This window comes from Neofelis nebulosa, chromosome 6 (genome assembly GCF_028018385.1).
Source record: "Neofelis nebulosa isolate mNeoNeb1 chromosome 6, mNeoNeb1.pri, whole genome shotgun sequence".
Lineage (NCBI taxonomy): Eukaryota > Metazoa > Chordata > Mammalia > Carnivora > Felidae > Neofelis > Neofelis nebulosa.
Window position 1 is genome coordinate 34,156,297 of NC_080787.1, and position 12,981 is coordinate 34,169,277.

Here is a 12,981-nt window from a genome sequence, read left to right on the forward strand (position 1 = left end):
AGCGCCTTGGAGCTGGACCCTCCAATTGGCTCTTTCTGAAGCCCCAGAGCCTGTGACCTGGACTTCATCCCAGCTTATTGGCTGGGATGAAGAAGAGGCTGGCATCATTCCGCAGGAACCTTTTGATTGGCCGTGGCACCGGGGCGCGTCATGGGGGCGGAGCCTATTTTAAAGAGCTAGTGGCGAAAAAAAAAAGCGACCAAAAAAAGGACTGCATGTCATGGAGGGAATGAAAGTCTCAGACTTTTTGAGAAAACAAAATATCAACCTTTAATAAATTTTTTTAAACTACAAAATCGAGATCTGGAAGGAGGGGTGAGGCTGGGAGGCTGTACAGGAGGGGTGCAGCCCTGAATCAGGGCCGCATCTTTCATTTCTTCCTCTTCTTGTCCCCCGGGAGCGCTTCGTTCTTCTTGCCTAGAATCTTCAGAAGGGCTGTGGGCATGTAGTACGGCTTGTTCAGGGAGCCGTCATTCCTCTCCAGGTCTTCCACTGAGCCGCAACACAGACCGTTAGAGCGGACCCTCTGGGGCCACCCCACTCCCCGGGAAAATCAGGGAAGACGAGACAAGCTGCCTGGTTTTAGGCTGCAACGCCACGGGCTGTTCTTTTCGGGTCAGGTTTTGTAACCTACTGGGTAGGTTATATAATTTGTTTCTCATCGGTAAAGTGTGATCAATAATATTTCATAGCGTGGTAACGCTAACAACAACAACAAAATGCATGTCAATCGCGTATTGCAGATTGGAGTAGGTACTAAATCTTGAATGTAGAGTTGACCCTTGAGCGACACATGGGCTAAGGGGCGCTGACCTCAGTGCAGTCAACAATCCACCTATGACTTTTGATTCCCCAAATTTAATAGCCTACTGTTGATCCAAAGTTGGACTGATAATATAAACAGACAAGACATATGTTGTATGTTATATATACTGTGTATTGTATTCTTACAATAAAATAACCTAGGGAAAAAATGTTAAGAAAATCCTAAGAAAGAGAAAATACATTTACAGTATTTTACGGTATTTATCAAAAAGAATCCACACTTAAGTTGATCTGTGGAGTCCAAACCTGTGTTGCTCAATGGTCAACTGTATGTAGGAGGGTAAGAAAATCCCCACTCACTACAGCCATCTGCTGGGAAGTCTTTTGTGACTAACTTCTAGTTAGGGAAGGGTACCAGAGTCCTCTCCCCTGAAATGTTCTTTCTTGGGGGACCCTGCCAATTAGCAAACTAGCAAAGTTGTTGTTAACTAGCAAAATTGCTGTTTCTAAAAGCACCAGGTCTCCAAAAAACCCTAAACAATCTGGCACCTTGAAATTTGGGAGAACTGGTAGAGGGTGTCTACTTACAGAAACAGAGAAAGAGTGTGTCCACACACATGCCAAAAACACTGAAGAAGCCGTTGGCGATGACGTAGGCTCCCAGAATGGAGACCTGGAAGATACAGGACGTGTTAGACCTCCTTTGGGGGGTTGCTGGACCGCAAGGCAGAGCCAGGGAATCACTCACCATGATGGGCAGCCAGTAATAGTTGAGGGAGGGGCTCTCAAAATTTGTGCCCAGCCCCTGGATTCGACCAGTGAAAAAAAAGAAGGACAGGACCCCTGTGGGAGAGGTCTGGAGGTCAGTGTCATCCCTTCTCTGAGGTCACCTGTTTGGCTGCCCTGTGCCCCTGCCCTCTGTGCCTGTAACTCCCAGCCCTGGTTCTTACCAACACCTCCAACCACCAGCAGCTTCCCAAAGAACAGCAGCAAGTCTGTAACTTTGTCCAGAACGACCACCCTGTATGGCAAGTTGGGGTGGGTCGGGCATGAGGGGACTGGCAGAGTTAGAAATAGGACTGGCTATATAAGTTGCTGTGTCAGATGTAAAACGAAAATTGGTCACATTTGAAGATGGATGGAGGCAGCAGAACATTAAACCAAGCTCGAGGCCCTCTGAGCACAGCATGCCCAGGAACCCGGCCTTGGGTGGGAGATCATGGGGGTGGGGGACAACCTGACCTGACAATGTTCCGCATGAGCAGCATGAAGGCATTTTTGGCTGAGACACAGAAATTCTTCCCGTAGATGGCAATCTGAGTGAGGTCGAAAGATCAGAGTTACCTGTGCACAGCTTACCTGGGCCAGGGCAGGGGCCTGGGCCAAGGGACCCCAGAGCAAGGGGCTGCTTGTGTAGGAGGGCTTACCATGATGTAGGCATTGCGGTTTAGGAACTTGATAAACTTCTCCAGGCACCAGAGGCAGCACTTAAAGCAGCACATGATGCAGCGGGCCACAGGGTTCTGGGCTCCTGGGAGTAAAGGGGAGGGGGGGGGGACGACTTATGTTTGGTCACTGGCCCCTGACAGCCGCTCCCCAAGGGGCTAGCTGCTCACCTCTCAGTTTGTTGTCAATGTACTCCAAAACGACCCGCGCTATCTGCACAAGGGTCAGGATGAGGGCTCCAAAGGCTAGCGACCCAGTGTGGTATCTGCAGAGGGGTTAAGTAGAGGCAGCTCCAGGACCCCTGGACTCCCATGCTCACAATTCCCAGCTCCCTGCCCCAGGCTTACCGGAGTGTGCGGATGAAGGCAGAGATCAGGGGGAAGGTGGGGATGTCCCGACGCTTGTCCAAGGCCCAGTAGAAGGAGGCAAAAGCCCCAGCCAGGACACACTGGCCCAGGGCCAGTACCCAGTTGAGGGTCCAGAATAGCCCAAGGACCCCATAGATTTGCAAGTTGAAGAGAGAACGCTGGACCAGACCCGTGGATGAGTAGCTCTGGAAGATGCACATCAGTCCTGGGCATGAGGAGTTCACGGGTTGGGCCTGGGGGTGACAGAGTAGAGTCATTCCCAGCCAACTCCTGCCACTCCCAGAGTAGCAGCCTCCCTGAATTGGGGAAGCCATTTCCTTCCAGAAGATTCTTCTCCAGGTTCAAGTTGGGTTCAGATTGCCTATCATGTGAGAGGAATTAGTTTTCCCTCAGTCTCCATATGGACACAAGAGCATCCAGGCCTCGTGGGCTGAGCCTTAATGGCGTGAAGGCAGTGTGACCAGCACCTTGGCACCCAATCAGCAATCCCCTCTAAAATAGCCTCTGCAGGGGCGCCTGGGTGGCGCAGTCGGTTAAGCGTCCGACTTCAGCCAGGTCACGATCTCGCGGTCCGTGAGTTCGAGCCCCGCGTCAGGCTCTGGGCTGATGGCTCAGAGCCTGGAGCCTGTTTCCGCTTCTGTGCCTCCCTCTCTCTCTGCCCCTCCCCCGTTCATGCTCTGTCTCTCTCTGTCCCAAAAATAAAAATAAAAAACGTTGAAAAAAAAAAAATTAAAAAAAAAAAAAATAATAAAATAAAATAGCCTCTGCAACTTCCACTGAATGCTTTCTAGCGAAAATGAACAGACTGGGTATTAGCTGGTATTAAGGAATCATTGTTAACCTTGTTGGGTATGATGGTGGTATAGTCGTTATGCTTTTTAAAAATCCTTATCTGTTGCGGCACCTGGTGGGCTCAGTCAGTAGAGCATGTGACTTTTGATCTTAGGGTCAAGCCTCACATTGGGGGGTAGAGATTACTTAAAAAAAAAAAAAAAAAAACCGGGGTGCCTGGGTGGCTCAGTCCAACTCCTGCTCAGGTCATGATCTTGTGGTCCGTGAGTTCAAGCAGCGCATCAGGCTCTGTGCTGACAGCTCGGAGCCTGGAGCCTGCTTCAAATTCTGTGTCTCCCTCTCTCTCTCTCTGCCCCTCCCCCACTCATGCTCTGTCTCTCTCTCTCTGTGTCAAAAATAAATAAAAACATTAAAAAAAAAAAAGAGTCCTTATCTGTGGAGATCCACCCTGATGTGTCTACAAGTGAATTGGCGCTCATGTCCAGAATTTACCTTTAAAAACTCCAGAAAAAAAGAATTGCAGGGGTGGGGAGGAATGGATGAAACAGGACAGTGGGAAGTTGAGGGTTTGTGTGTGTTTGAAAATTTCCATAATAAAAAGTAAGAAACTGAAATTTAAAAACCACCCTGTCTAGCAAATGTGACAAAAATCTTGATAATTGCTGAAATTGCTCAGTGTATGTTTGAAATTTTATAAGAAAATAAACTACTTTGTCCTTCGTGTGGCTTTGTGTCAGTCTCTGCTGCTAGATCCTGAGCAAGTCGAAAGCAAGAACCAGGTCATTTGCAGCTTTGCATACCTAGTGCCTGGCACATGGTGGGTCCTCCCTAATGTAAACCAGTCTCCCTCCCCTTTTATAGAGTGAGCTGATGCCTGTGCGTCCCAGCTCAGATGAGTTGGCCACATGAAAGCTCTGAGGACAGCAGATTGCGGGCAGTTCAGTGCCACTTTCTGAGAGCCTGCAGGGAGTGTGGGGAAGGCCGAGTCCCACCCGCCTCTTGCCTAGGGTGCCCAGGGAGAAAGACTTCAAAAGACTAAGCAAAACTGGAGCACCTGGGTGGCTCTGTCGGTTAAGTGTCACACTCTTGATCTCAGGGTCATGAGTTCAAGTGTTGCACTGGGCCCCGTGCTGGGCTTGAACCCTATCTAAAACAAAAACAACTAAACAAAAACGCATCTACAACTGTCAGCTCTTATCAGGTGCCAGACATTGTTCAAAGCACTTTATGTGCCCAATGTTGTTTAATCTTCTCAGCTCCCCTGAGGACAGATATTAGGATTATCCCCATTTTACAGATGAATGGACTGAGACTGGAGACTGAGTAGCTAATGTCCTCCTGGCAGAGGCAAGTCCAGGGGAGGAGTGGGAAGTGCTGGTAGCCAGCTTTCCCAGGGCCAGTATGCCTTCTCTTCCAGCCTCAGTTTCCTTCTCTGAATAAGGAGGTAGCTCGGCAGGAGTACTGGATCTGGAGTCCAGTGCTGGCTCCCTTTCTGGCTCTGCTGGGGGCCTGTTGTGTGACCTTGAGTGAACTCCTTTTTCTCTCTGGTCCTCAGTCTCTGCTGCACAATGAGGGATTTGGAGCAGTTGGCCCCTAAGGTCACTTCACCCCCATGGATGCCTCCATGTCCACCCTAAGTCCCCTCACCATGGGGTTGCATGATGTATTCATTTGCACTTTCTCGCAGCTGGGCAAACTGGCATTGGGTGCCCAGAGGACATATTGGGGTTGCCCCGATGTGGCCAGGTACCCAGAGGAGAGTCAAGGAAAGCATAGTCACATGGCTGTCTCTACAGGTCTCCTCCTCAGAGACCCATTCCCAGGTACTTGTGCAGGTCGTTCACTGCACAAAGGATTGGAATTCAGCCTGGGCTCACTCCTTCAACTCTGTCCAGGGGCAGGCCTGTGTCTGCCCAGGGGAAGGGGCACCTTCTTCCAATTGCACTAAGGCATTTTATAGGTGAGTATTGCCCCTCCCCTCCCCCCAGGAGGACCTGGCCATGTGAACAAAGGATACAGGGCGGTCATGGCCCAGTAGACAATGCAGATGAGCAGGAGGACAAAGGTGACCAGCGGGTAGAACATGGTAGACATCATGTGCCCCACAGCCCTGTAGGAAGGTAAGAATAGTCTACCAGCATGGCCCCGGTCCCCAGCCCCCACCCAGCTTCTCACGGGGCTGACCCTGGCAAGGTCCCCACCTCTGTCCTTGCCAGGGTCTGCTCTGTCCCCCCAGGCTGGGCACATAGGAGGTGCTAATTGAACAAACTGAATTGAATGAATCAGGCGCTAGGGACCCTTGGAGGAAATTAGAATCACAGAGAAGCCATCTGGGCAGCTTCTGGGAGAGTAAGGGAACAGGGTCCTCAAAGTATGGTCTCTTGATGGTCCTAGTTGGGAAAAAGCTGCTACTTCTCCTCCGTGTGTCTGGGCTCCTGCTGGGCTCCAGCCCATCAACCGCAACCACCACCACCGCAGCTAACACTCAATCCTCCTAATGGAGGGTCTGCTTCACGTTCTGGGAACCTGACAAGACACTAATTCACTTAATCCTCATGATAACCCTACAAAGTAAGAACTATTATTACCCCCATTTTATAGATGGGCAAACCGAGTCTCAGAAAAACGGAGTCAAACGGCAGTGTTAACCACTGCATAATTCTGCCCTTCCCCTCCAGGGCTCCCTGCCACCTTCCCAGAATTGCCGTTCCATGCCTGCACCCCCCGTCCTCTGCCCCATCTCCCTCCCAGACAGGCCCTGACTTGCTGGCCTCCTTCAGGAGGGCGATGGAGATGCGAATCCGCTGCCGCAGGAAGATGAGCATTAGCAGCAGGATGCCTTCAAGCACAGCCAGCACGATCACTGAGGGCGGAGAGGGGGCAGAGGGGCCTCCGTCAGGCCCAGGGCTCAGCATGGCCCAGGGCAGCCCTCAGGTGGCTGGAAGTCCAGAGGTGGGCAGAGCACTCACAGGCCACCAGCCAGGTCTCCTGGACATTGCGGTAGGCGCTGAGGTTGGTGGTGATGCCCTGCTGAGTGATGGAGGCGCCCTTGTCCCGCAGCACTCGGTACTCCATCCAGCAGTGGTAGATGCCATATGCCAGCACGCCCAGCACCCCGAGGATCAGCACCAGCACCAGGGGCCCGGCCACCAGGCGAAGAAGCAGGATAAACAGCAGGCTCAGGACCAGAGCCACACCTAGGGCACTGGAGGCAGGGTGAGGTAGTTGAGGGTCAGACCTCAAATCTTCTCCCCTTCAGAGGCCCCCAAATGCCTCACATGCCCAATGTCCCCAGAGGTTAGTCCCCCTATCTCTTATAAATCTTGGTGGGTTTGGGGACAGGGGCCCGGGCTCCTTCACCCCTGTCCAAAGTTTCTGTTTCAGACATTAGGGTCGGGGACAGAGGATCGGGGAGGGCAGAAGGGAAGGAGTGAGCAGCGGAATCGGTGACTCACACAAGAATCCAATACCAGGATTGGGCAAAATCTTCAAAGATCTTAACACTGATGTCACGGGCATTGAGGCTGTCAAGAAGACCACTGTTGGGGAGAGACAGAGTCAGAGGGGTTGTGTGCGGGAGGGGTGTAGGACAGAGATGTGGGGGCAGGAGGATGCCCACCTGATTCCCTGGGAGATGGAGGTGTTACTGGAAATCCCTGGGAGTTCAGGTGGAGTACTGTTCAACAGTGGAAGGCAACGCCCCAGAGCTGGAGGGAGAGAGCCGGGGCTCCTGGGTGGGAGGGCCCAGAGCTTTGCCTTTGAAAGCCTCTGGCCTCCACCCAGCCCCCTAGTGGGCTTAGGGAAGGGAGGAGAGGTGGGCTTTGCTGCTCCCCACTCTCACCCTCCCTCCAGCTGCTCTTGACTCCCCAGCCAAAAGAGAGCTCATGCCCCAGGGAGCCCAGTCCAGGCTTCCTTCTCTGTCTCTGAATACCCCCTTCCCCCACCTCCTTGCCGCTGCTGGGTTCAGACCCTAATTTCCTCTGGCCTAACTCTTACACTCCACCCCAACCTTGCCACCCTTCCACCCACCCTCTACGTGGGTGCTAGGGAGACCATGCCTCATCATTACAGGGCTCTATGTCATTCTGCTGCTCAGACACTTCTAGGAGCTCTGCCCAGGAGTGCCCATGCTCCCTGGCCAGGCTTCAAGGCCCCTGCCGGCTGAGCTCAGCCCAGTTTCCCCTCACCTCTGTGCTTCTGCTCTCCCTGCTCCTCTCTCTGAATGTTCTCCCTCCAGAAATCCCATCCATCTCACCTCTTCCAGGAAACCTCCTGACCCCTTCCCCATCTCCTGATGCATGTATCATGTGCCTACAGAGGCACGTATCTCCATCCTCACAATGACTTTGCCCGGCAGGCTGGCTTTGACATTTACATTCTTAAGATGAGGAAACAAAGCTCAGAGAGGATACATAATTGGCCCAAGACCATACAGCTGGAAAGTGCTGGAATCCAGATCTGATTTGGAGCATTCATTTGAGATACTTTTTATAGCATCTATATTGAGAATCAGATATCTTTTCTCATGTTATAATTAAAGTTTTTTCTCTTAAAAAATAACATGTACTATTGGAAAAAAGAACATATAGGAAGAATGAAAAAGTTGACTGTGATCCCACCACCTGGCCACGTTTGCTTGTACGTTCGAATGGACATCCGGTCTATATCTGATTCTCGGGCAGTGTCTTTGTGAACACCTCTGATCTCTGTACCTAAAACGTAGCTCAAGCTGGGAGCAGTTTCATCTGCCCTGCATCTATCTGGGTGCCTGGTGCACAACAGACACAGGGTCTGTCTGTAGGGTCCTGCTGCACAGGAAGATCAAGACCTGGTGCTGATTCCAATTCTGTCACGCAAGCTGTATGACTTGGCTCTCTCTGGGTCTGCCCTCCTCACCTGAGCAATAAAATCATAGGACTAGAGGATGCCTGAGGAAGGAGCACAGCTTCTCACCTGGAGCGGAAGGGAGGAGGAAACTGGGGCAGAGCTCTTGTTGCAGGCTTTGGATCACTGGCTGGGGGTGGGGGGAGGACATACAGACACACACAGAGCAGGATGAAGGAGTGAGCTCCCTCATCACCACCACCACCGTAATCACCTACCCAACTCCTCCTCACCCCCACCCATGTGCTCCCCTTTGACCACAGCGATGACATTGGAGGCAGCTCTCACCATGTCCCAGGGCACCCCTGGCAGACAAAAGTTCCTGTTTGCAGTGTAGAAGACCTCCCCAACCTTCTGTGAGAACTGGTTTACTTCCACGGTCCATGCGACCTCTGGGCAGGAGGACACGCATACCTGGGGGCAGAGAGCATGCTGAGGGGCTGGTACCCAGACCCTGGGGGAGATCTGGGCAGAGGCAGGTCCCAGGCTCTGACCTGGGGTGTGGGACACTGCAGGCCGTTCTCAGCCACCGTGATGATGTTGGTGGCCAGGACGCAGCTGAAGATGTTGAAGTAGAGAAGATACGGTTTATCTCTGCAGGAGGGAAGGAAGTGTGGGCATCAGGGCCTGGTCAGGTGTGCGGAGAGGGGAGGACTGCCAGGGCTGTGTCTCAAGAGTACAGTGGGCCCAGCCGGGGGGGGCGGGGTGGGGCAGGTCCATACCATGAGACACACCACGGAGCTCCTGCCCTTAGGAAGCTCAGGCTAGGGAGATACAGGGGCCACCCAGAAGATTTCCCAGAGTTAATGGAACATCGAAATTGCTAACAAATGATTAAGAGGTTTATGACCTTGAGCAAGTCATTTAACTGCCCACTGCCTCAATTCCATCAGGTGTAAGATGATAGTACCTACTTTATAGGGATTAAATGAGTTTGTGTGGGCAAAGTACGCTGCCTGGAACATAGCACACACTGTAACTGCTCAGGTTTTATTATTTACTGAAAGTTTCCTGCATGAGGAACTGATGGCATCGCTTGGGGGATCACCCTTGTGTTTCAGATGAGGAAATCAAAGCTCAGAGAAGTTGAGTACCTTGCCCAAGGCCATACAACCAGAACTTATTAGCCTGGTTGGGGATTCAAATACCAAACTCTGAACTTGAAAATCCATGCACTTAACCATGACTCCGCCTCCTACTTTGGGGGGGTGGAAATCAGAAGCCAGGTGCCCAGGATTGGAGGCTGCTCAACATGGCCTAGTGTGGTGAGATTCAGGAAGGGTGGTGGGGGGTGGGCAGCAGAGGAAGGCTCTGGAGCTTGAGTGTTGGGGTTCTCTGCCCACCACCCACCTCACCTCCTCCTTTGTGTCCCCTTTTCCTTCCTTCATACTCACTTGTTGGCCCCCACCCCGCAGTAGGCCCCAGTAGAGTTCCTGGGGTAGAGGACCTGCCGGGGGTCTCCGTACACCCAAGCTGGAAGCAGATGCAGAGATGAATCACTGGAGGGAGGGACTTCCGGGGGGCGGGGAGGAGCCATGGGGATGGTCCCTGCCCAGGTTATTGCCCCAGCCACGGCCCCAGCACAGCGTAGCTGGAAACTCACCCACGATCCCCACCACGATGTAACCCAGAATGAAGAGAAGGAAGAGGATACAGCAGACGATATCTGTACAGCTCCTGGGAGAGAAGTGGGGGAAGTTTTTGGAGAGGGGATGTGGGGAGTATGGTCTGGAGGAGTCACGGGCTGGAGAGTGGGGGGATGTTGGAGGGTGGGTACGTTTTATTTTATTTCTTTGAGAAAACCTCTCACAAGGCATCAGGAAATAAATAAGAAGCACTTGTTTCCATTTGTCGGGGCAGGGGCCACAAAAGAACAAAATACCATTTTTCTCGGTGAGTAAACTTTCTTCTGAAGTATGACACAGAAAAGTACACAACTTGTAAGTGCTCAGCTGGATGAATTTTCCCAAAAAGCAAAGGCCTGTGTAGCCAGCTCCCAGGTCAAGAAACCAGGTGAAGACTATCACTAGCACCCCAGAAGCCCCCGTGTGCCCCCTCCAGACACAAGAATCCCCCCAAGGGCCCCATTCTCTTGGGGCAGGAGTTTTGTTTCCTTCTTTCTTTCTTCTTCTTCTTCTTTTTTTTTTTTTTTTTAAATTTTTTTTTTCAACGTTTTTTATTTATTTTTGGGACAGAGAGAGACAGAGCATGAACGGGGGAGGGGCAGAGAGAGAGGGAGACACAGAATCGGAAACAGGCTCCAGGCTCCGAGCCATCAGCCCAGAGCCTGACGCGGGGCTCGAACTCACGGACCGCGAGATCTTGACCTGGCTGAAGTCGGACGCTTAACCGACTGCGCCACCCAGGCACCCCTTCTTCTTCTTCTTTTTTTTTTTTATAAGCTTTTTACCAATATTTCAGCAAATACAAAGCAAAACCAACCTCCTCCCCCCTCCCCCCACCAGTTGGGGCAGTGCCCAGAACTCACCTGTTCTTGATGGGACCTCGAAAGGAGGGGTCATACTTGGCTGGTTTCCCTGAGGGGCACAGGGAGGAGTGCAGTGTGAGACCCTGAGTGAATGTCTCTTCCCATCTCCTGTCCCTCCCACATCCTCCCTTACAGCATTATCCTACCCTGGCCCAGGATCCTTCCTGGGCCTCAGGAGTTTGCGGGGAGACGGACAGGGGCAGGGCTGACTGGAGAGGAAACTGGAGAGCAGGAGAGGTAGGATCAAGGCCTGGTCAGCAGCCCGACTGCTTACCATGAATTCTACCAAGGTGGCCTTGGAGGGAGGGGAAAAAGGGGCCTTAACAGGTTCTTTCCAGCTCATACCTCAAGGCTGGCAGCCAGGGAAATAGCCTTTGCTTTCTGTCCCCATCCTGGCCCTTTTCTCTTGTGTCTCCCTATGGCTGGGATGTGGGACTCTGAGTTAAGCCATCTCAGTGGCTCTCATGCCCCAATCCTTATCCCTTTCCCCTCCCTGTACCCAGTCCAGGGTGGGCACAGGTCTAGAGCACCTCAGGGAGGTCACAGCCCCTCCCCACAGCTGCCCCAGGCCCTACCTCCACCCTCTGGCCCAAGGCCATAGGGAAAGAGCCAAAGGCATTAACTCCTGCAGGGCCGGGGCATGGACGGCCCCTGTAAACCCTGATCCCCAGGCTCCTGCCAGTCTCTGGACGAGCGGTCAGGGTGACACCTGAGCCTGGCAGTTGAGATTGTGGCCGTTTGAGATTGTGGCCATGTCCTGTTCCTGGTCCTCCCTGAGTACACACAGGGAGGAGCTGGGGCCAGGCAGCTTAGGGTCCTGTGTGGGCACAGAGGAGGGAAGGGTTGGGCAAGAGTGTGGGAAGGGGTGGGATCTGTTGCTCTGGACTCTGTCCCTCCATGGCTCTCGGATATGAGATCAATGATTGACCCAAAGCTGCTCCAGGAAGTTGACCGGGGAGTCCTTACTGCTCCTTCCCCTAGCGTGCTTAGGAACTCAAGCTATGCCTCTGGGAGGCCCCTCCCTTGGGGTTCCCTCCCCTCCAGACCAGGAGCTCAGACCCCCAAACCCCAAGGGACCCCTGCAGGCAGGCTCCGAGCCCTTACTGCTCACAGGGGTCCCAGAGGCTGTGTCCCAGTTTCCTCTCCTCTCAGACTGCCCCCCACCCCTAATCTTAGGGGTCTCTGGGACAGGCTCCTAGCCCCTGTTCCTCATGGAGATTCTGCAGATAGGCTCTCTACTTCCTCTCCCCTCAGACCCTACCATTCTCAGGAACCTCTCAACCCCCCTGCCTGGATCTCTCATGATACCCTGAGAAGGCTCCCCCTCCTAACAGAGACCTCAGGGGCAGGCCGCGGCCCCTTCTCCACAGAGATCCACAGCCCTAACTCCTCATAGGGACCCCCAAACACACCCCAGTCCTGCTGTCACTGTTCACAGAAACTCTGGCAGGCAGACCTCTAGCACCTTTTCCCCTCAGAGACCCCAGAGTCCAGGCTGGAACTCCTCCTCCTCACAGGGACCCCATTCCTCCTGATGGGGGCCAGACCCCGGCCTCACCACAAGCTCTGCAGCACATAGACCCTCCCAGTCCCTGAGCCCCATCCTTCTGCTCAGGCCCCTGACCCTGCCTCCTTCCCTTCAGGCTTTGCTTCCCAGGGCCCTGCCCTGCGGGACCCAGATTCCACATCTAACTTCTCATGGTGACCCCAGCTTCACTCCCCAAAGTCTCCTCAGCAAAGGCCCCAGGCCCCTAAACCCAATCCTCTTCGCAGGACTCTGGTTCTACTTCCTCCCATCAGCTCTTTTCTGGGCCCTCCCTTCAGGGACCCAGAACTCCACTCGGCTCCTCTCGGGGCCAGCCCCAGCCATCATTCCCCTAGAGCAGGCCCAGGCTGGCCTCCCCTCCCTCTGAGGGTCCCGGGCCTCTACCCTAGCCTTGCCCTCAGACTCACCATAGGCCTCATCCCCGTCCTGTTTTCCCCCCATGGCTCAGTCTCCAGAGTGATTGGAGCCAGGGAGACCTAGCAGCTCACCTGCCGCCCGCCCCGCCCTCCCACACGTCACAGCCCCACCTCCGCCTATGGTCCTGACACATTCTAGTTCCTCCTTCCAACTCCGTGCCTGGGCAGTGCCCTGCTGGAGGGCTGGAAGGCCAAGTCTGCGACAGGGGCTCGGGGCTGCCTGCCGCGGGCTCCACGGACCATGGCTTGAAGGAGCTGGCACGCTTTAAGAAAAAG

The 12,981-nt window shown here is 53.5% G+C and overlaps 1 protein-coding gene across 2 annotated transcripts; it reads right to left on the reverse strand.

Moving 5' to 3' along the window:
• Nucleotides 1–238: 238 nt before the first annotated feature.
• Nucleotides 239–12,794, reverse strand: SLC44A4 (solute carrier family 44 member 4). Of its 2 annotated transcripts, XM_058733382.1 has the most exons (21): nt 12,697–12,794; nt 10,744–10,792; nt 9,859–9,932; nt 9,650–9,728; nt 8,750–8,849; nt 8,544–8,669; nt 8,325–8,385; nt 6,991–7,078; nt 6,827–6,910; nt 6,341–6,576; nt 6,135–6,234; nt 5,386–5,481; nt 5,019–5,118; nt 2,559–2,812; nt 2,382–2,476; nt 2,193–2,296; nt 2,008–2,081; nt 1,716–1,786; nt 1,514–1,608; nt 1,354–1,438; nt 239–492 (listed from the first exon to the last, which is right to left on the reverse strand). In XM_058733382.1, exons 1-21 carry the CDS (start codon nt 12,728–12,730, stop codon nt 371–373), a joined length of 2,127 nt encoding a protein of 708 aa, XP_058589365.1. In that variant the 5' UTR covers nt 12,731–12,794; the 3' UTR covers nt 239–370. The 2 variants fall into 2 exon arrangements, with proteins under 2 accessions (XP_058589365.1, XP_058589366.1); XM_058733383.1 differs by lacking the exons at nt 6,135–6,234; nt 6,341–6,576.
• Between the last annotated feature and the right edge of the window lie 187 nt (nt 12,795–12,981).

Bases quoted from the DNA above. Each gene is read 5' to 3' on its own strand.
- SLC44A4 (XM_058733382.1), bottom strand. From the start codon at position 12,730: ATGGGGGGAAAACAGGACGGGGATGAGGCCTATG. The intron at 9,933-10,743 runs GTGAGTTCTGGG...CTTCTCTCCCAG, and splicing joins CGAGGTCCCATCAAGAACAG to GAGCTGTACAGATATCGTCT. The intron at 5,119-5,385 runs TCCTTTGTTCAC...CTCCTCTGGGTA, and splicing joins TGGGCCATGACCGCCCTGTA to CCTGGCCACATCGGGGCAAC.